Consider the following 21,198-nt stretch of genomic DNA (forward strand, 5'->3'; position numbering starts at 1 on the left):
TGTCCCAGGCGGGCGGGAAGCTGCTGCATTAAATTGTAAAATCGATTTATTGACCGGCAGGTGCGAGCAGCGGCAGATGGAGAGTAGCGCTGCCGGGGCGCATCTGCGGGGAGCGGCGGCATCGATCCTGGCCCCCCTCCGAAACCCGTCCGTCCCGGTCCTTGCTCGTCGGCTCGCTCCCAATTGCAGGGCCAAGGTCCGCGAAACTGCGGCGCCTGAGCGGCTAGGGTAGCTCGGCTCCCTTCCCCTCCCCCCCTCCTGGCCTCAGGGCCTCGGGCTGCGCCCCCACGGCTGGCACGCCCTGCCAGCCCCACTGCCCCAGTTGGCACGCGGCGGGCCGGGCTGACGCGTGGCAGCGCCCTGCGGCAGATGAGGCACGCGCCGGCCTCATTTCAATGTGAATGGATCGAAAGGAGCAGCCATGTGGCAGCAACAGTTTGCAAATCTCCCCGCCTTCTGTGCAGCTCCGGGGCCGCGGCTCCCTGCACGTGGCCCCTTCTCCGCAGCGACCGCAGCGGCGCCCCCCAAGGCTTAAGCGCCCCGCCCAAGCCAGGCCCGCTCCCCCCGCCCCTGGCCTGCCCGACGGGCTCCGTGGCCCGACCTCCGCCGCGCTCCTACCTGGCGGCACAGTTTGCCCCGCCGAGAACGGGAGTGGGGGTGGGCGAAACGATGCTGGAAGCCTCGGAGCTGTGCCGCCGAGGGGGGGGTGGGGAGGGGCGAGTAGCCTACCCAGTAGTGGAGGGGTCCCGCGGCTCTCTACACGGCTGGAGTGGTACGCCAATAAACCCGGGGTCAGCTTATGGGCGCGGCTGGAAGACAACTTTGGTGCTTTACGGCCCCAGGTGCGGGTTCTACCTGCTGGGGAGCTCTGTGCAGGGGCCAGGAAGAGAGGACAACAGAAGCAGAAAGCCCCTGCAAGGGAGTCTGTGGGCCTTGCACGAAGCCAGGCCTGGACCCTGCGCTGGCTCCTGACGTTGTAGGTGCGAGTGCGGATGAGGACCCGTGGACCTTTAAAGGGCCCACAGTCAGTCCAGGGGAGTCCAGGTCGGGTGAACCTTGCATCCATGCTCCCTCTCGAGGGCAGCGCCGAGTGTCTGCATAGGGGCAGCGTCAGCAGATGTCCAGGTGGGTCCAACCCCACTGTGATTTGCGGCCTCCAATGGCCTCACAGCCTCCTGCTCTTGGTAGCCCCAGGACACATGTTGGGCTCTTCTGGTCTCTAGTGGGAGAAAAAGGGAGGAGTCCCAGCTATGGACACTTGCATTTCAGTTCTGGGCCAGCATCGGGACCCTTCCTCACTCAGCAAATGTGGTCAAAGAGAGACTCCAGCGGACTGGAGGGCCTGTGGGTACTCAGGGCCGTGGCATCTTAGGATAATGAACTTCTGGGACAGCACCCACGTGGCAAATAGATGCTTCATAAATGCCTTTTGATGGAGAGGAGAATTTAACCCTTTCCTCCTCAAAAACGATTTCTAGGGGCGCCTGGGTGGCTCAGTCGTTAAGCATCTGCCTTGGCTCAGGTCATGATCCCAGAGTCCTGGGATCGAGCCCCGCATCAGGTTCCCTGCTCCGCAGGCAAGCCTGCTTCTCCCTCTGCCATTCCCCCTGCTTGTGTTTCCTCTCTCTCTGTCAAATAAATAAATAAAATCTTAAAAACAAAAAAGGATTTCTAAGTCTCTGGGATCCCTTGCATTTTGTGTCTCTCAGGATAATAATGGTTTTGTTTGGTCCTTAACTGTGCAAAGTGCTTTTGGACACATTAAGTCAGGATGTGTAAGAGGGAGTAGAGAGTGTTCCAGATCTACCAGTATTGAGCAAGAGGCATCTTGTAGGGTTGGGTGCCTCCCTTAAGAGACAGGCAAGTGCCAGCGCCAGTAAAGGAGCGAGTTCTTACGAACTCCTAGGCCAGGATCTGGAGGTGGAAGCAGACAGAACTAGGTAGGGATGGGTGCCAGCTCAGAGGAGAGCAAGGGACACTCTTTGGCACCCTAGGCAGGTCTAGGGATCGTAGAGTATGGGCGGAGTGAGTGTGAGGAACCCACTTGTCAGGATCGCTGGGAGGCGAGCCCGGGGCCCCCCTCCCTCGGGCCTGGGGACTCCGCCTGCCCATAACCTACATTAACTCTGGAGCGCAGCCTGGGCCCATCTGCCGGCCCCCGCCCCACCTCGGTTCCCCACGCCAACCCGCTCGCGCCAGATGGTGGCTGGGAGGGGTGGCCGTGCGTGGGGGACCCCGGAGCCCATCTCCTCATCTCGCCCCTCCCCCAACCCACGCTCCCAACCTCTTGTTTCTCATCCTTCCCCCCAATCCTCCACCCCCACCCCCAAGTCAAAAAAATCAGACCGTGCTAGGCCTAGGCAGCTGTTGTGCTCCACTGCCGCGCCCCCCCGCCCCGCTACAGCCTCCCCCGAGCCCGCGCCGCGTCCCTGCTCCCGACACCGCCCCCCCCCCCGCCCCGCGCCGATCTTATCGCTCGACGACAGCCATCGCTGTGCGGGCGGGCTGACAGCTGAAGCCACCGGGCCCCCACTGCCCTCAGCGTCACAGAGACAGAGAGATCCCCGGCACCCCCCGAGACTGGGAGAAGCCGGCCCTCCCCGGTCTAAGGCCTCCGGGGATCACGCCGGGTTCCGGGAAAGCAGCTGTACTGCCGCAGCTCGGAGTGGGGTCACCCGGGGAGCCGCAAAGGCGAGATGGGCGAAGCCGTCTGAACCCGAAATAGTCCGCGCGCTTTCAGTTCCACCCTCCATCTCGCCCCTATGAGGAGATGAGCCGGGTCTGCCCGACCTCAGCCCCTCACCAGGACTCTCCAGTGGCTTGAGCCAACGCTGGAAGCCAGGAGAGTTCCTCCCTGCCCCAACGGAGCGACAGGACGCGGGTGGGGGCTTGGGGCTGCTGGGGTGGGGGCAGACGGTGGGCAGTGGAGCTGAAGCCGAACCCAGGTGAGGGGAGGCGCTGGGGGAGGGGCCAGACCTCATTACCATACAGCTGAGGACGCGCCCCCCTTCTCTTACCTCGGGCACCACGCCCCCTTCCCCTGTCTCCGGGACCACGGCGTCTAGGGGCTGGCACCAGTAGAGTCCAGGCTGGGGGCAGAAGGGAGAAGGCACGCGCTGGACACGCCCCCCGCAACTAGGGAGGGAGACGCCCACCAGGAGGGGGGAGAAAGCCTCCGAGAGCCCCCGAGTCTTAGACTCAAGGCCCTCGCCTTGCCCCGTGTGGCCACAGAGAGGTTAAAGCGTCCGCTGGTTTCTCGGTTGCGCCGGGGACGCGAGGTGGGTGGACGCTCACAGGCTGGGGACTGAGGCGGCGACAGCGTCCAAGGCTCGGGGAAGAAGGAGATTCGAGTCCTTCGACCCTGCTTTCGCTTTCCGAGCTTAAGTTCTTTTTACCTGCTCGAAGGCTGAAGGTAACTAGCTCCGGCTGGGGACGGACCGCCCACGGGGACTCCCCAGTGTCTCCGCCTCCACGACCATCCGGGAACCACTCGCTCACCTCCCGCCCCATTCCCCCAGGCCCTCCCCCTCCCCTCACAGCCGGGGTCTCGGACCTTAACCCCTCGGCCGCGGAGAACTGGTCACCTTGGCACGCGCAGAGTTAGGGGACCCAGGGGCTGAGAGCGGCACGGAGGGGCGGGGACCTGTGCGTGACTGGCTGGCGGGGACGGGGGATGGCGGGGGCGGAGGCCCCCTCCAGGCCCTGCTGGGGCTGTAGCGCTAGAGGCCCGGAGGGGAGGGGAGAGTGACCATGGGTTCTGAGTGACAGGCGGCGAAGAGAGGAGCCAATATATATAAGGAAGGCTCCCGAGCGCGCAGGTTTCAGTAGCGGCGCAGAGCGCAAGCTGGGAACACGAGGCCAAGAGCCGCAGCTCAAGCCGCCTCAGTGCAGTGTACCGGGCACTAGCCGGCTTGCAGCCCCAGGATTAGCCCGAGGACACGTCCTCAGCCCGGCCGCCGCCCAGCCGCCCTCACCTGGATTACCTACCAACGCAGTTTGAGCAGAGCTAGCGAGAAGGCGAAGCGGGAGGAAAGCCCCAGAAGAGCCTGGCTTTCCAGGGACCCCCTCCGGCGGACAGACGCGCGGGAAAGCGGCGTCCCGAACGAAGCCAGCTCCAGGGCGGGCGCGGGGAGAGAGCGACGCTCCAGGGGATGGCAGCCGCGTCCCGTAGCGCCTCTGGCTGGGCGCTACTGCTGCTGGTGGCACTTTGGCAGCAGGTAACGTCCCGCGCCCCCTCCACCCCCTCCCGCCGCGCCCGGAGCCTGAGCCCCGGGCGTCTGCCGAGCTGACCGCTCCCCTCCTTCCTTCCCTCGGTTCCTGTGCAATAGCGCGCAGCCTGCTCCGGAGTCTTCCAGCTGCAGCTGCAGGAGTTTGCCAACGAGCGAGGCGTACTGGCCAGCGGGCGGCCGTGCGAACCCGGCTGCAGGACCTTCTTCCGCGTCTGCCTTAAGCACTTCCAGGCGGTCGTGTCGCCCGGGCCCTGCACCTTCGGCAGCGTCTCTACGCCTGTGTTGGGCACCAACTCCTTCGCCGTCGGGGACGATAGTAGCGGCGGGGGACGCAACCCTCTTCAACTGCCTTTCAATTTCACCTGGCCGGTGAGCACAGCCTGGGTGCACTGGGAGGTCACGAAAGGCGAGAAGGGGGCTCCCTGGGACCAAAGCCCTCCCCCAGATTTCCTCGCTTCCAACCAAACCAAACCAAACCAAACAAAAAACAAGGGCGCTCTCTTTTGATACTTTCTTCCGACTCTCTCCTGGGACCTCATCCTCAGGAAGGTTCTCACCAGTCTCCCTCTTCCCAGTTCTATGCCCTCTCTCCTCCCAATTCTTGGGATATGATTTTCATCACTTATTAACCCGGCGCGTTTCCCACCTTCGAATGACTCTCGCTAACATGCCCCCATCTCTTAACCCTCCTACTCGGGGTTCTCCTCTCACCTTCCCTGCTCGCGCGATGCTGCGCACAGACCCGCTATGTTGACCCAGGAGCTGTAACTGTATCCTGCAATTAGATTAATTAAACCCGCGGCCGCAAGGCACCCCCACCTCCCCCGCCCCTGCTCATCTCGCTCTCTCTCTGTCTTCCCCCGCCCCCTCCTTTGGCCTCCAGGGTACCTTCTCACTCATCATCGAAGCTTGGCACGCACCAGGAGACGACCTGCGGCCAGGTGAGTCGCTCGCTCCGCCGCCACAGGGGGGCGACACGGCGCAGCGCCGAAAGAGTTAACCTGTAATAGGCGGGGGAAGTGCGGGGTGCGGGGTGGGGGGTGGGGGGGCAGGACGCTGAGCTCGGCCTGGAGCTGCGCCCCGCGCTGGACGCTCGGATTCCGCTCGCTGCCTGGACTCTGAGCACAATTGCGTTTCCTGCGGGTTATTTTTGGCGTGGGAACGCGGGGAGCACGGCGGTGAGAAAGGCCGAAGCTGCCAGCGCCGCTGACGGGCCCCTTCCTGTATTTTACACCTTTCGCGAATTCCGCTCCTTTGGAAAGGGAATAATGGCTTTGGGATGTTGTTCTGACACAGAGGAAAAGGATATTTCAGCAGCACAACAATTCTCACTTTGAAAAGGAAAAAGAAAAGCATTACCCATCTCTGAGGGCAGAACCCGTGAATGGGCACCAGAGGACCCCTTGCTCCCAGGGTCCTCCCAGGCCTGGCTTTGCTTTTTTCTTTTCTTTTCTTTTTTCTTTCCTTCTTTCCTTTCTCTCTCCCTCCCTCCTTCTCTCTCTCTCTCTTTCTTTCACTCTTTCTTTTTTTCTTCCCCATTTTGACCTCTTTTCCTCTTTCCTGGTCTACCTGCCTCCAGAACACTGGGGTATTTTAACATCCTTCTGTTGTCCCCTTTCTGAATGATATCAGGCCGTCTGCACACACGCGCGCGCATGCGCGCTCGGCACCTAAGCAGTGGGACACTTGGGTTCCTCTGGCCTGTGCTTGCTGGCAGGTGGGGGTCATCTGGACAGCCGGTTTGATCCAGCAGTTGCTGGCACTCTCGGGACTGGCTGCCCTTCCTTGACCTGGCCCTCTGCCCCTTCAGAGGCCTTGCCACCAGACGCCCTCATCAGCAAGATCGCCATCCAGGGCTCCCTAGCTGTGGGCAAGAACTGGTTACTGGATGAGCAGACCAGCCCCCCCACGAGGCTGCGCTACTCTTACCGGGTCATCTGCAGTGACAACTACTATGGGGACAGCTGCTCGCGCCTGTGCAAGAAGCGCAATGACCACTTCGGCCACTACGTGTGCCAGCCAGATGGCAGCCTGTCCTGCCTCCCCGGCTGGACTGGGGAGTACTGCGAAGAGCGTAAGCAGCCAAGCTCCTGCCTCCCTGGCAGGGGTCCCCGGAGCCAACACAGTGGCCTCTTTTCAGCCACAGCCTACCTCCCTCACAGAACAGGTCTGGGCTGCCCGCTAGCCGGGCCTCAGGAACAGGTGGGAATGCTCAGGACAGACGTGGACTCTGATCTGTCTCTTCTTAGTGCTCCTCCCCATCTTGCCAGAGCCCACAAGGACCCCGCTACCGCCTTCCATCTAGCCGGGATTCTCCTTCCCTGTGCCACCGTTGCCCTTTATAATGCCCGTGGCTCCTCCGGGAGGCCAGGAGTGGGAAGTGAGCCCAGTAGAGCTGGGGGCACCCCCAGGGCTAGGAGAGGGAGAGCGGGGCTGCAGACTCCTTGGCATTCCAACTTCACCCGGCTCTGTTTTCTTTCCTCAGCTATCTGTCTTTCTGGCTGTCATGAACAGAACGGCTACTGCAGCAAGCCAGCGGAGTGCATGTGAGCAGGGGACGGGAAGTGGGGGAGGAGGGAGCCGTCCCCTCCCTGGCCAAGCCCTCACCTCACCCTCAGCCTCCTTTTTGTTCAACAGCTGCCGCCCAGGCTGGCAGGGCCGCCTCTGCAACGAATGCATCCCCCACAATGGATGTCGCCACGGCACCTGCAGCATCCCCTGGCAATGCACCTGCGATGAGGGCTGGGGCGGCCTCTTCTGTGACCAAGGTGAGCTGGGGCAGAGAGAGGACGCAGAGGGGGTGGGAGAGATGGGCCGGGCGTGGGGACCAGAGCGGTCGCCCTTCTGATTTGGTGACTGCCCCGTTGGCTTTCCCATTATCCTTCAAGGAGCTTGGGGTTTTTAAGGATCCTAACAACTGGCCTCGAAGGAGAGGGTGGGTCCTTCTTGCTCAGGTGCTGGGGAGGCAGGGTGGCTGGAGAAGCCAGGAGCACGACAGGTTGACAGTCTGGAGGTCGCACTCAAATTCCAGCAAGGCCCGGGAGGAGGGATGCTGGGCTCAGTTCCTCTTTCTACCTTGTAGTTACCTATTAACCCCCTAAGTGTTTGCTTACCTGCCAGGGCTGTTTGAGCAGTTCTCCCCTAAACAGCTGTCTGGTGGGGAGTGCCCACCAGCTGCCCTGAGGTTGTGGGCAAGTTGTGCCCCTGGGCGGTTAGTGACATCTAACCGACTTCTTGGTGTGGGGCAGAAACGGCCCCCTTGTTCCTCCCCAGTGGCGCTTGCCAGGCAGCTGCCTCAGCCCAAGTCTCTCTCTGGGTTTGGGAGGGCCGCTGGTCCCTCTGGCTCTGTACGGGTTGGCCAGCCCCAACCGTGGGGGAGGGGGACTTTGCTCCTCATCCTGTAGCCAGCTGCAGCGTGTGCCTCCCATTTCCAGGGTCCAAGAGGGTGGTTGCTGCCATGGAGACACCAGCACAAGCCTTGGGAGGATGGGCAGGGGGCTTGCCAGGCTAGAAAGAACTTGCCTGGGCCCTGACTTGCTGGCAACAGGGGCTTGGAATTCAGCCCCTTTATTCTGTGTGTGCGTGCGTGAGTGCGTGCGTGCGTGTGTGTGTGTGTTGCTTTCTCCCTCATCTCCTCTACCTCAAACACACTTACACACCTGTTCCTGCCCACTCTCTTCCCTTGCCCCACATTTGCTCCCAGGTGACACAGTCATATACTCATCATAGGCAAACACAGCCCTTCCAGTCTCTCTCTTTGCTCTCTATTTGCTCCCTCCCTGTTCTTCCCAAATAAGAAAACAAATACTTATATTTAAAAATACCCTCGTAACACATTTCCCTTTACAAAGTGCCTGGTCGCTACTTACAGTGGCTCTTGCCTCCTCGCTACCATTTGCACCTGTTAACATTTTCTCCCTCCTTCCAGGCTTATCTCAGCTGCCCCTCCTCCACGAAGCCTTTTCAGACTTCCTCCTCCACATGGGGCCTTGCCATCGGCTTCAATTCCTTCCCTTCCTTCTACCCTGGTGGCCAGTGGCTGTGAGCTTACCTAGTAGGCAGTTGTCCAGCTGTATTTTTTTTTTAAACTTTGGTTCGTTGCACAGGTCAGATGTGGGTCAAGGAAGAAGGGTAGTTGGGCCGGGACGAGTTTGGGCTGGAGCCTCTGGGCCACACACGGACAGTGCACTTGCACTACAAGGAGCCTGGAGGTGGGGATCATTCGACAGCCCTGCTCAGCTGGCTGGTCCCTATCTCTGCAGATCTCAATTACTGCACCCACCACTCCCCATGCAAGAACGGGGCGACGTGCTCCAACAGCGGCCAGCGGAGCTATACCTGCACCTGCCGCCCGGGCTACACTGGCGTGGACTGCGAGCTGGAGCTCAGCGAGTGTGACAGCAACCCCTGTCGCAACGGGGGCAGCTGCAAGGTGAGCCTTGGGCCAGCACAGGTCTGGCCAGGGAGTGCCCAGGCGGCCCCACTGGCGGAGCTGCGCGGCCATGGCATTGTGGACCAGTGGGGTCTGGCCCTAAGCCACTCATCCTTCCCCCCCAGGGTCTGACTTGTGCCTCTTTCCGGCCTCTCTCCAGGACCAGGAGGATGGCTACCGCTGCCTGTGTCCCCCGGGCTACTATGGCCTGCACTGTGAACACAGTACTTTGAGCTGTGCAGACTCCCCCTGCTTCAACGGGGGTTCCTGCCGGGAGCGCAGCCAGGGGGCCAGCTATGCCTGCGAATGCCCCCCCAACTTCATGGGCTCCAACTGTGAGAAGAAAGTGGACAGGTGTACCAGCAATCCGTGTGCCAATGGTGAGTCTTGTTGCCTCGCTAACCCCGGGGGGCCAGCCTTAGGACTCAGAGAGCCTTCTGGTGAGGGTGAGTCAGGAGAGGAGAGAGGCCAGGTGTGTCCATCTGGGCAGGCTGAGATGGTCCCACCCTGCTCTGGATGGTGAAGAGCTGGCATCATCAGCTGGTGGCTTTGGAAGAGGGGCAGGTTGGCAGTGGGTGCTGGCCTTAGAGGGAGGAGTGGTGCGCACCCTGCTTCACCGTCTGTTCCCATGTTGGAGCCCCCTCCTGGTGGGGATGGCTTCTGAGCCTCCGCTGGAAGTCCTGGGCTAGGGAGAGGACCTATGAGGCCTTGTGTCCCTCCCAGAGGGAGGCTGCCACAGTTAGGGCCCTACTTCAGAAGGCCTCACCTTGCCCCATGGCCACGTGGAGCCTGGCATGACACCAGGCATCTAAAATGTTCAGCATCTTTTGGGGTGCAAAGCATGCTGGTTATCTTTGTCTGCTTGGCCTCCTGATGACCCTCTGCGAGGCAGGCAGACAGCAGCATGCAGGAGAAAAGCCTCAGGAGCTGGAGAGGGGTGGGAAGGGCTGAAATGGAGTGTGTTCTCTGGCTAATCACTCCGTTAACTTTGTTAGCTGATAATTATATTTACTTGAGCATTTACTATTTACCAGCCATGGGTTCCTGCCTTCATGCATCATCTGACCTAGCCCTCAGAGACCTCTATGAAGGGCATAGCTCCATAGATAGATATACTCTAATTTAATATGGGAGGAAACTGAGGCTTCAAATAAGGCAAAGCAACAGGTGCTAGAGCACCTCCAGCTTGAGAGACACAGCTGTGATTCGACCCCAGGCATACCTGTCCGATTCCACTGTGAAGCTCTGTAAGATGCTAGTCATTTTATACATGAGCTCCCTAAGGCATAGGGGGCCAGAGGCACCCTCCAGCCCAGGTCTCCGGACTCGTGGTACAGTGCTCTTTGTGGTGGGGTCTGGGGCGGGGCGCTCACCCTCTGCCCCGGGGCGGTTCCCAGGCGATTGCTGACTTGTGACCCATGTGTCCCTGCAGGGGGCCAGTGCCTGAACCGTGGTCCTAACCGCGTGTGCCGCTGCCGTGCTGGATTCACAGGCCCCCACTGTGAACTCCACGTCAGCGACTGTGCCCGCAACCCCTGTGCCCACGGCGGCACTTGCCACGAGCTGGAGAACGGGCTCATGTGCACCTGCCCCGATGGCTTCTCTGGCCGGCGCTGCGAGGTGCGGATACCAGCCGACGCCTGCTCCTCGGGACCCTGCTTCAATGGGGCCACCTGCTACCCTGGCCTCTCCGAGGACAGCTTCATCTGCAACTGTCCCTATGGCTTTGTGGGCAGCCGCTGCGAGTTCCCTGTGAGCATGCCACCCAGCTTCCCCTGGGTGGCTGTCTCTCTGGGTGTGGGCCTGGTGGTGGTGCTGGTCTTGCTGGGCATGGTGGCAGTGGCTGTGCGGCAGCTGCGGCTTCGGCGGCCTGACGATGGTAGCAGGGAGGCCATGAACAACTTGTCGGACTTCCAGAAGGACAACCTGATCCCTGCCGCCCAGCTTAAGAACACAAACCAGAAGAAGGAGCTGGAAGTGGACTGTGGCCTGGACAAGTCCAACTGTGGCAAACAGCAGAACCACACACTGGACTATAATCTGGCCCCAGGGCCTCTGGGGCGAGGGACCATGCTGGGGAAGTACTCCCACAGTGATAAGAGCCTAGGGGAGAAGGCGCCACTGCGGTTACACAGGTGAGCAGCGCCTGGAGGCCCAGGGCCTGGCCACAGAGCCCTGCATGGTACTCCTTGGGCTCCCCCAGGACAGGTGGAAGGCTGGCACCAGGCCCTTGACTGCTTTTAAGCAAAGAGGGGGTTTTGCTACTGACAGGAGACTCCTCTGACAAGATTTCTGCCCGGGGTCCTTTGTCCCTCCTTCTCATTCATTCATTCATTCATTCACGAAGGTCAAGGGACCACCCTGTGTCTCTTATGACTTCCATCTTTCCATGGGATGGCCTGTCTGGAGTTGCTAGCTTTTTCCAGGCCTGAGACCCTGGTAAGGTTGGGGTTCCTGTGGCTCTCTTGGGGGCCTATTCCTAACTGCCCCCCCAGGCTAGCCTTGGGCATCCCCAGTGCCTGTGTCTTCTCTCAGAGCCATTGCCCTTTGGCTCTCCAGGGTCCGGGTTAGCACCCCACCTACCCCCCAGCCCTCTCCCCGTCCCTCCCTCACCGGCCTGTCTTGTGTTCCCTCAGTGAAAAGCCAGAGTGTCGGATATCAGCGATATGCTCCCCCAGGGACTCCATGTACCAGTCTGTGTGTTTGATATCAGAAGAGAGGAACGAATGTGTCATTGCCACAGAGGTGAGTGCCGGGCTCGCCTTCCCTTCCAGCATGTCCCCTCCTACCGTTCGGGAATGGGAAAGTAGCCTGGTGACTTTGGACCCCAGGGGCCCCTCCTGAAGGGTGGGTCAGAACCCCTCCTTGGCAGGCCAGGTGCAGTGACTCTTGGGTCCCTGTGGGCCCTGTTGCCGCAGAGGGTGTGAAACAGGAGCCGTGGGCGGTGAGTGGGGCCTAGCTCTCCCCGCTGTGTTTGCGCTGGGCTGGGTGGCCCTGGCACCTGGCCAGCTCCCCGGCACTGCCACAGGGCTGCTGGGGGGTGAGAGTGGTTGCCTTGTGCCCCTCCTGCCCCTTCGCACTGCTTCCTCCACTGGCCCACTGCATGAACACAGGCTCCCAGGCCTGTGCGTGTACTGGGGCCAAAGTCTGGGGAGGGCTGCCCCACCTGCCTCGTGGGCTTGGCCCGGGGCAGCCATGGAGGGAGTGCTTGTCCGCCAGGGTATCAGACTTCCCTGCTTTCCCCATGATCTCCAGGTATAAGGCAGGAGCCTTCCCAGGACATCCCAGCTCGGCCCCAGCAGCTGGATCTTCCTTCTGCATTGTTTACATTGCATCCTGGATGGGACATTTTTAATATGCAACGTGCTGCTCTCAGGAGGAAGAGGGAATGGCATGACCTGGACAGACTGTGAACTTGCCAAGAGATGCAGTGCCCTTCCATGCCTCCGCGTGTCTGTCTGGCATCAGACTGGCAGCCGCGCCAGCCAGGGGAGCAGAGAGGAGAGGTGCCACTGGGACCCGCCCGGCCGGCAGCGGCCTTCACAGGGCCCCTCTGGGGATCTGGCCTGTTTTCCGGAGGGAGCAGCAGTGGCCCCGTGGGGCCTGGAGCTGCTGTGGCCTCAACTGGCATCTGTGTTTCCAAAAGTGCCTTTGGCCCAGGCCCCATGGGGACAGCTGGGTCCGAATCAGAGAGGAGAGAGGAGGCCAGTATGGGCAGGGCCATCTGTGGGCCAGGATACCATCGGGTGCGGCTCTTGGCAGGAGTTGCCCTGTAGGTGAGGTGAGCGCCTGAAGCGGGAGGAGCACTTTCTGCCCTGTGCCTCCAACTACCGCATGTGGGCCTTGTTCAGAACACCCCTCCAGCTTCTCCCTGGCCTTGGCCCTCTGGGCAAGGCTGTTCCCCAGCCTCTGGCCTTGGGTGCCTCTGCGTTCCCCTGGGCAGACAGGTGAAGGGCCTGCCCCATCGGCCAGCCAGGGGAGCCAGGCCTAACTGGGGGGCTCGGGGCAGTGTTGTTAGAAATTCCAGTGAGGGAGAAATGAGGTGCCGTTGCCACCAAGGCCCTTTCCTCCCTCGAACCATTCCTACAGCCTCGAGCCTGGGCGTTGCCCACACCCACTACTGCCCCCAGACCACCCTTGAAGCCGATCTTCAGAAATCAATAATATGAGTTTTTATTTTGTTTTTTTTTTTTTTTGTAGTTTATTTTGGAGTCTAGTATTTCAATAATTTAAGAATCAGAAGCACTGACCTTTCTACATTTTATAACATTATTTTGTATATAATGTGTATTTATAATATGGAACAGATGTGTACAGGAGTTTACTACTTCTTGGGTCCTGTCTTTGTGATGGCAGAGTGGGACAGCTCTCTCCATCCGCTCTCACTCCCCTTCTGCTGCTGCTGCCTGCCCCTGCCAGGACTGCCGGGACCCTGTGCACGCACTCGGGCTTGGCCGGCTGTGCTCCCGACCCTTGTCCCCTTCCAGTCCTTGCAGAGCCCCAGCTCACCCATCTAGGCCCAGGCCTAGACCAGCCTTCCCTGACTGCCGGCTTGAGGCTGCTGTGGCTCCCCGTTTCCCCTTATGCCCCCACCATCACTTGGGGGATATGCCCCCTGACCTGAGTCTATCTCCCTTTCTCTCCTCAAGCCTGAAAAAATTGTGGGCTCCCTAGCGAGCCTGGGGGACACAGGAATTTGGGGAAAGGGATGATCCTGCTTGTGTTTCTCTTTTCAAAGGGATTCGCTTATTGGAGAATGGGGTCTCTGAACCAGAATGGCATCTGGGTCCTTCCTCCTGCCGCTGCAGGGTCTTAGATAGGCTGGCACCTACCTACTCTTTTCTCAGTCCCAGCAGGGCACTGGTCTTGGGGGTGGGGGGGCTTGCCTTAGGTCTGTCCTCCTTGCAGCTGGCCGAGAGAGCGGAGTCTGGGCACCTGGTCCGCCCCGAGCTGCGGGGATTTGTTGACTGCAGGGAGAGGCGGAGGGCGAGGAGATGGCCTTCTCCTGAGGCCAGGTCTCTCAGGCTGACGCACTAATGAGGAAGTTTCAGTCGCTACTTCATGCCTACCTTCCTGTAAGGTGCAGGATGGTCCCTAGGGGGCCACAGTCCTCTCTCTACAGCCACAGGCATACCCCATGGAGAGCAAATGATGAAAAAAATGGAGCCACTGACAAAGGCCAAGCAGATGCTCCCAGCCTGTCCACAGTAAAGCAAAATAGGCCCACCAGATGCTCCCCATGGAGTCCAAGTATATGCAGTGCTCCTTGCCCTCCCTTTTCCTCTTTCTCCCTGACACACACAGAGCGTGCCGGCCTTGACCCGGGAGCTTATGCCAGAGACATGGAAGTGAAAGACGTAGGCTCATCCACACTCACCCAGAGGCACATGCTGCACGCCTTGCCCTTGCCCCCTGCTCCCCTCACTGCACACACAGGGTATCAAACAGGAAAGCATTCAGGGAACCGTTCCCACAGCCTGAGCCGGCAGCAGGGGGAAGAACAACACGACCTCACTCTTCCTGCCCAAAATGAAACAGGAAAGCGGCTCCCGGGCCCTGGGGGCTGGGGAAACTGGGCTGGGACACAAGGCAGATGACGAGGCTCCCATGTGGGGGACAGGTAGGGCACCCGCGAGCCTGCACGTCCACACAACCAGGTTGTGCTGGGCTTCACGGGCCGCCAGCGCCTCCGAGAAGAGCGTTGGAGGGGAGCTGGCTAGCTAAACCCACTCATGGGCTCTGATGCCCTGGCCAGGGAGCTGGGAGAGTCTACCACACAGGCTTTCCCCGGGACAGAGGGGATCTAAGCCCCAGGTGTGCGGGTTAGGCAGCCTCAACCCGTGGCTCCACGGGCAGAAGCTAGGCCACGCAGCTGGGGTGTGAACAGGCCGCTGCAGAGGCCGTCCTCTGCCTAGCCTGGAGGTCACTCCCGGAGGGCGCAGCTGCTTCTCATCGGTAAGGTACCCAGGCTTTCCCGAGAGAGTGTCCAGGTATACCGGACAGGTCCTGGGCTTGGCAGAAACAAGGCCAAACAAAGCACTGGGAAGTGCTCTCCAAGGTTTAGCAAATGTCTGCTTAATTTGTTAAGGGTATTTCATAAAAGAATTCAGAGTTTCATGGCTCCCTAACAGCCTGGAGGCAGTGCCCAGCCTAGAGGCTAATCTGACCCCATGGTGAACTCCAGCTCTGGGGACAGCTGCTTTTCCAGGGCCCACTGGCTGCTAACCACCTGGGTATCCCTTTGGGGTGGGGAGGTGAGTCAGGAAGAGGCTGTGAAGGGAGGAATGCCTTTATCCTGCTTGTTCCGCCGGGGCCCCCCTCTCCTGCCTCAGCGCCGCGGTCAGACTGGTTAGGGGGTAAGAAACAAAAAGCCAGTGGCTCCTATCCGGCAACGCCCCCCCCCCCCGCCCCGGCCCCCAGCTCAGGCTAAATAAGGCCACTAAACTCAGGCAGTACGCATGGATGCCCCAGCTCTGACGGAGACCCACACACGGGGCTCTCCCCTCCCTGCATCTCTCCCAGCCTGTCCTCCTGGGTCCCGCAGGATCGGCGAACCCAGCCCTCCGTCCCACGTGGCCTGCGGCATTCCGGGAAGGGGATGGAAGTGATTCACTCAGGGAACTGTGACTATCCCTTCCCGGGGAGAGGATGCGCCTTCCCCGCGTGGCCGCGCCCTCCCTCGCGCCCAAGGTGCACGGTTCGGCCCCCGTGGCCCGGCCGGATCCCGGCGGAACCGGAGCCCCGGGCGCGGCGGAAAAGGCAGGTGCGGCGCGCTGGCCGGGTCGGCCCTCCACCTGCCGCCGCCGCCGGGCTCCCCGGAGGTCCCGCAGCCCTCCCCGCCCCCCGGCCCCCTGCGCTCTTTGTTACAGCCCGACTTCCTGTTTGCGGCCTCCCGACCCCGGCTCACTTCCCGGGCCGGGAAGCCGCCGAAGGCCGCGAGTTTCTCGGAGACGCCCCCGCCCGCCGGGCTCCGCCTCCTGCCTCCCCGAATCCCGCCCCGGGCCTGGGAGCCCGCGCGGGGCCAGGGCCACAGCCGCGGGAAGCCGGCGTCGCCGGCGGGTAGGCAGGCGGGCCGGCCCGGGCCCCGCTGCCGGCACCAGAGGGCGCTGCGCGGCCGTCGGGGCTGCACGCGGTCGGGGGTCGCCGTCTCCCGCGGGCGGGGTGCCGGGTGGGGGGGCCTCGGGGCTCAGCCCTTCTCCGTCCCGGGGCCCGAGGGGACGAGCGAGGGGAGGGAGCGGCGGCCTCGGGTTCAGTTTTCGTCTTTGTCGTGCGGAGCTCCCTACGGGCCCCGACCCCGAGGGAGTAAACTGCAGAGCGCTCTGGATACCCGTCAAGACGCCTCAGGGTATCCAGAGAAGCGGGGGGGGGTGGGTAGGGGGGGCCCGTTCGCGTACAGCCCGCTCCCTCCCCACCTCGCAGCCCTCGGGCCTCCAGCCACCCCCATCCCCGCAGGCACCCTGAATGCAAGCGAGTGGGGACCGGCTGGAAAGAGCACCGCGTCTGAGTTGGGAGGCTGAACAAAGCTCCTTTGCAGCAGTACTTCTCATTGTCAGGTGACCTAGGATATGTCCATCCATCTCTTCTTTCCTTCCACACTGAGCACCTTTTACATGCCAGGGGTTGGCGATAGAGCATGGTCTCTGCCCAAGGAGGCTAACCATCCAGTTACTTACCTTACCCTCTCAGAGGATGCTGATACCTCTTGCACATTACTGTGAGGTTGAAATGAGTTGGTGTATGAAAATACTTGTGAACAACTGGCTGGTTAATCCTTCTCAAGCTTCTGCCAACAAACCACTTTCTGGAGCTTCCACTCTCCCAACCCACAGGATGGGGGTGGGTCAGAGAGGAGCTGGGATGCTGGCTGGATAGTCCCAGCAGTAGCCCTAGGACCAACGAGGCAGCTGAGATCCTAGGTTGTCTCCACCATTGCATCCTGTTGTGCCCCTCCTTTTTTTTTAAGATTTTATTTATTTGTCGTAGAGAGAGAGAGAGAGTATGCACAAGTAGGGGGCGTGGCAGGCAGGGAGAGAAGCAGGATCCTCACTGAGCAAGGAGCCCGATGTGGGGCTTGATCCCAGGACCCTGGGATCATGACCTGAGCCGAAGGCAGACGCTTAACCAACTCAGCCACCCAGGTGTCCCATGTGCCCCGTCTTTAAGGAACACCACTAGTTTAGGTCAACCTCCGATGTGGGAAGTAGTGAAAGGAGACCCTGGCTCTGGGAAGGGATGGCAGGACCCCAAGTCCTCAAGAGTCCCTTTCCCTTGGAGATCTGTCGCAAGTGGTTTTTGCCACATTTTCCCCCGGCCTCTGGGGCCCTTCACCCTTCTAACGCTCTGGCCGAGAGTGGACTCAGCCTGTTCCCTTCATGCCCAAAAACCCTCTGAGTCCACAATGCAGGGTCCAAAAAGCCAGCCGAAGCTACGGCAGACACAAGGTAACTAGCATCTCCAGAGTCTGGATTTTGCAACAGGTCAGCTTGGGGCAGTCCTGTGTCATGGCACCCCCTGCAGGCTGCAGCCAGATCCCTGCCAGGCATGGCCCGCCTGTCTGTCTCCAGTGCTCCCGCTTCTTGGCTCAGTTTGGAGGCAAAGCAAGCCCTGTGGGTTAGCAGACTGGCACGTGCCGCTTGCCTTGCCCAAGAATTGCTGTCCGTTTCCCACACTGACAGACATCAGGCCAGGCTCGTCCTTCTAGGCCCGGTCTGTTCAGCATCAGCCCCACCAGGGGCTCCCTTCACTGAGTGCTTCCTCTTCTCTCTGGTAAAAGAGATCTATTTTTTTTTTTTTTAAGATTTTATTTATTTATTTGACAGAGAGAGAGACAGCGAGAGCAGGAACACAAGCAGGGGGAGTGGGAGAGGGAGAAGCAGGCTTCCTGCAGAGCAAGGAGCCCGATGTGGGACTCGATCCCAGGACCCTAAGATCATGACCCGAGCCGAAGGCAGACGCTTAACGACTGAGCCACCCAGGCGCCCTCTGGTAAAAGAGATCTAAAAGGTTCTGGAATCTCTTTCCCATTTGTAGTAGGCTCATGGGGGATGGTGTCACAGGTGCTCTCATTTAAGGGGCCTTACTTCCTTGGCTCTCTGGGGGCCTGAGTCATACTTTTCTATATGGGCTGTTTTTCTAGAGTTCTCTTAAGCCAGGTCTTACCACACTGCAGCATTTCTGTGGGGTCTGACGTTTGACTCTGACCCCATGGGCCTCCCCTCAGCATCCCTGCCACTCCCCGGAAATGCTCCTCATTGCTGTTCTCAACCCTGCATCCAGCCACTGTCTGCCGCCAAGAAGGACACCTTCCTCTTTCCTTGGAGTTGGGAAAGAGGCCCCAGCCCTGTGTTGGAGCCCTGGCCTCCCCCTGCCAGGTGGACCAGGCCCGAGAGCTGAATAACTAGAACGCTACCCCCTGCCCCGTACTCTGTCAGCTGTGTCTTCCTCCCTCCCTCCTTAGAAGCTAGAAATGAGAAATGGAGCCAAGCTTTCCCACCATCCCATGCACCCTTCTGTCAGGACATGGGGGAATCCTTTATAGTCCCTGCTTTTGTAGACAGGGGACCAAGTAGCCTTCCGCCCTAGGCCCAGGAGCTAGCTGGCTTCACCGGCAGAGTCCTGTCTTCTCTCCCTCATCTGAAGCAGACTGTATTGAGAGATTCAGTTACTCCTTCTTCCCCTCCTTTTGCCAGAGCGTTGGCAGGACCTATGTCCTCGCATATGGGCCAAGGACCTAAGGATACCCTTATCTCTCAGAAGTCTGTGGGAGGTATAGCCCCTCATAGATTGTGGATTATTTTATTCATTTATTTATTTTAGCATCTCTCCCCTCCAAGCATACACAGACAATCTCTGTCTTTGCTCAAGCAACTATTCTATTAATAGTGCGCTTGGGGCAGACTATCACCCATCTGCCTTTTTGGTTTTTGGTTTTTTTAAAGATTTTATTTATTTATTTGACAGAGCACAAGCAGGGGGAGCGGCAGGCAGAGGGAGAAGGAGAAACAGGCTCCCTGATGAGCAGGGAGCCCGATGCGGGACTCGATCCCAGAACCCCGAGATCATGACCTGAGCCGAACGCAGACACTTAACCATCTGAGCCACCCAGGCGCCCCTTAAAAACACTCCTTTAGCACCCTGTTTGCTGGAACAGTCTGTGAATTGCATGGCAAGAATGGAGGGTGAGATAGTTGGAGGTTTCCTCCATTGAATCAAAAATACCATGACCACTTTCTTAACCCACTCAATTCTTCTGATTTGTGTCAGACTGAGAGGTAGCGTGAAGGAAAACATATTCTTCCTATGCATCTCATCTACTCTCAATACTCTATGACACTACCTCACTTTTTAAAAAGATTTTATTTATGAGAAAGAGAATGAACAGGGAGAAGGGGCAGAGGAAGCAGGCTCCCTGCTGAGCAGGGAGACCAACGCTGCCTGACCCCAGGACCCTGAGATCATGACCCAAGCCGAAGCCAGACGCTTAACTAGCTGAACCACCCAGGCGCCCCCACTACTTCACTTCTGATTCGAGACACATGGGTTTTCCACATATCAAGCAATTCTGCAACACCACCTGGACGAGCTGCAGTTTAACTCAGTGCTGACACTATCTGCCTGGGGATGGCATCAGATCCTACAGACTAATGGCTTAGTCCCACAAGACTGTCTCCCACCTCAGAGGCCAATCACAAGTGTAGGTTACTTGTGCTTCTAAGCGGCTGCAGAGCCAAGGTTCCCACAACCCACTCCTTAGGTTTGATTAATTTGCTAGAGTGGATCAGAGAACTCGGATTACTAGATTATTGGTTTATTAAAAGGATATAACTCAGGAACACCCAGATGGAAGAGATGCATGGGGCAAGGTATGTGGGAAGGGACCTGGAGCTTTCCTGTCCTCTTTAAGTGTACCACCCTCCTAGCACCTCCCCGTATTTAACAACCCAGAAGCTTCCGGAACTCCTGTCCTTCTGGGTTTTATGGAGGTTTCATTACATAGGTGTGATTGATTAAATCACTAGCCACTGGTGATTGAACTCAATCTCTAGCCCTTCTCCCCTACCCAGAAGTTGGAAGTTTGAGCTGAGAGTTCCAATTCTCAACTCTAATCACACGGTTGGTTTCCCTGGCAACCAGCCACCCCCCCACCTTCCCCATCCTTAGGGACTTCCCAAAAAAACCCTCACAATAACTAAATTCAGGTGTGGTTGATAGGGGCTTGTTATGAATAACAAAAGACACCTTTATCACTCTTATCACTTAGGAAATTCCAAGGGTTTTAAGAGCTCTGTGTCAGGAACAGGATCAGACCAAATGTACATTTTTTTTTTTTTTTAAGATTTATCTATTTATTTTAGAGAACAGTAGAGGGAAAGAGTATGAGCGGTGGGTGGGGCAGAGAGAGAGGGAGACAAGCTGACTCCCAGTGAGTGGAGAGCCCAACTCTGGCTTGATCCCAGGACCCTCCCCCCAGCGACCTGAGCCAAAACTGAGTCGGACCCCCAACTGACTGAGCCACCCTGGTGCCCCTATATATTTCTTATTATAAATCATAGGCTAGGGTGCCTAGGTGGCTCAGTTGGTTAAACATCTGCCTTCAGCTCAGGTCATGATCCCAGGGATGGAGTCCTGCATCGGCTCCCTGCTCATCCAGGAGGCTGCTCCTTGCTCGTTCTCTCTTTAAAAAGAAAAATAAATAAATCATAGTCTATGTGGCTCTATCCTGGATAAAATGGAAAGTGAAAAAGTCTATAGTAAAAATAATGAGCCAACTATATTAAGTGCTCCCTCATGCCAGGTGCTAAGGTGTTATTTCTTTCAATCCTCATCAGAACCCACAAGGTGGATGCTATTATCCCCCATTTTACAGTTGAGAAAACTGAGAACCAGGGACAGTGTATCTGATGGTAAATGGTGGAGGTGGGCTCAAATCTGGGCAAGCCAGGCTTAGAGCCCATGTCTGGGAAGGTTTTTTTCATCTCTTGGGAATCAGCAGCTTTATAAAGCAACCTCATCACTTAGCATAATACATTAGCATGGCTCCCTAGCTCCTAAAACACACCCTTCCCTTGGTTCAGATAATTGTGCCCACTAACACCGGGCGTTGAGTGCAGTGACTGGAATGAGAAGTGGGAAGGAACAGATCATAAGGAAATGAGAAGTGATTGCCTGAAGGGGAACAATAAGGAAAGATTAATTTGGGAAAGGTCCAGAAAAGGAAGCCATCATGTGTGCCTCATGTGCAAATCATGTGCCACTCTTCCAGGTGGAGGGAATCCTCTCTCAAGAGGTGGTACTTCCACGGGGATGACATGTGCACCCCCTTCCTGAGGGGATTTTCAGAGGAAAGATGGGACGGCTGCTGCAGAAGTTAGAGAGGAATCCGCTGAGTGGGATGGTTTACTGCCCGGGAGTGTCCCACTGGAAGGGAAGGAGACAGATGTTGTTGGCAAGGATAAACGAGGAATGGGAACAGGCGAGATATATTCCCAGGAAGGTGGCCAAGACCCCTGGGCCAACTTTTGTGGGGATTCCTATTTT

The 21,198-nt window shown here is 58.7% G+C and overlaps 1 protein-coding gene across 1 annotated transcript; it reads left to right on the forward strand.

The window, feature by feature from the left end:
* Positions 1-3,126: 3,126 nt before the first annotated feature.
* Positions 3,127-12,980, forward strand: DLL4 (delta like canonical Notch ligand 4). The gene is made up of 11 exons (XM_027571734.2): positions 3,127-4,217; positions 4,329-4,598; positions 5,113-5,170; positions 6,040-6,303; positions 6,715-6,775; positions 6,867-6,997; positions 8,492-8,661; positions 8,822-9,041; positions 10,094-10,796; positions 11,298-11,406; positions 11,917-12,980. The coding sequence occupies exons 1-11, from the start codon at positions 4,152-4,154 to the stop codon at positions 11,920-11,922; spliced, it is 2,058 nt and encodes a 685-aa protein (XP_027427535.1). The 5' UTR covers positions 3,127-4,151; the 3' UTR covers positions 11,923-12,980.
* The last annotated feature ends 8,218 nt before the right edge of the window (positions 12,981-21,198 follow it).

The sequence above is a fragment of the Zalophus californianus genome, chromosome 6, assembly GCF_009762305.2.
Source record: "Zalophus californianus isolate mZalCal1 chromosome 6, mZalCal1.pri.v2, whole genome shotgun sequence".
Classification (NCBI taxonomy): domain Eukaryota; kingdom Metazoa; phylum Chordata; class Mammalia; order Carnivora; family Otariidae; genus Zalophus; species Zalophus californianus.

Bases quoted from the DNA above. Each gene is read 5' to 3' on its own strand.
- DLL4 (XM_027571734.2), top strand. From the start codon at position 4,152: ATGGCAGCCGCGTCCCGTAGCGCCTCTGGCTGGGCGCTACTGCTGCTG. The intron at 8,662-8,821 runs GTGAGCCTTGGG...GCCTCTCTCCAG, and splicing joins GCAACGGGGGCAGCTGCAAG to GACCAGGAGGATGGCTACCG. The intron at 9,042-10,093 runs GTGAGTCTTGTT...GTGTCCCTGCAG, and splicing joins CAGCAATCCGTGTGCCAATG to GGGGCCAGTGCCTGAACCGT.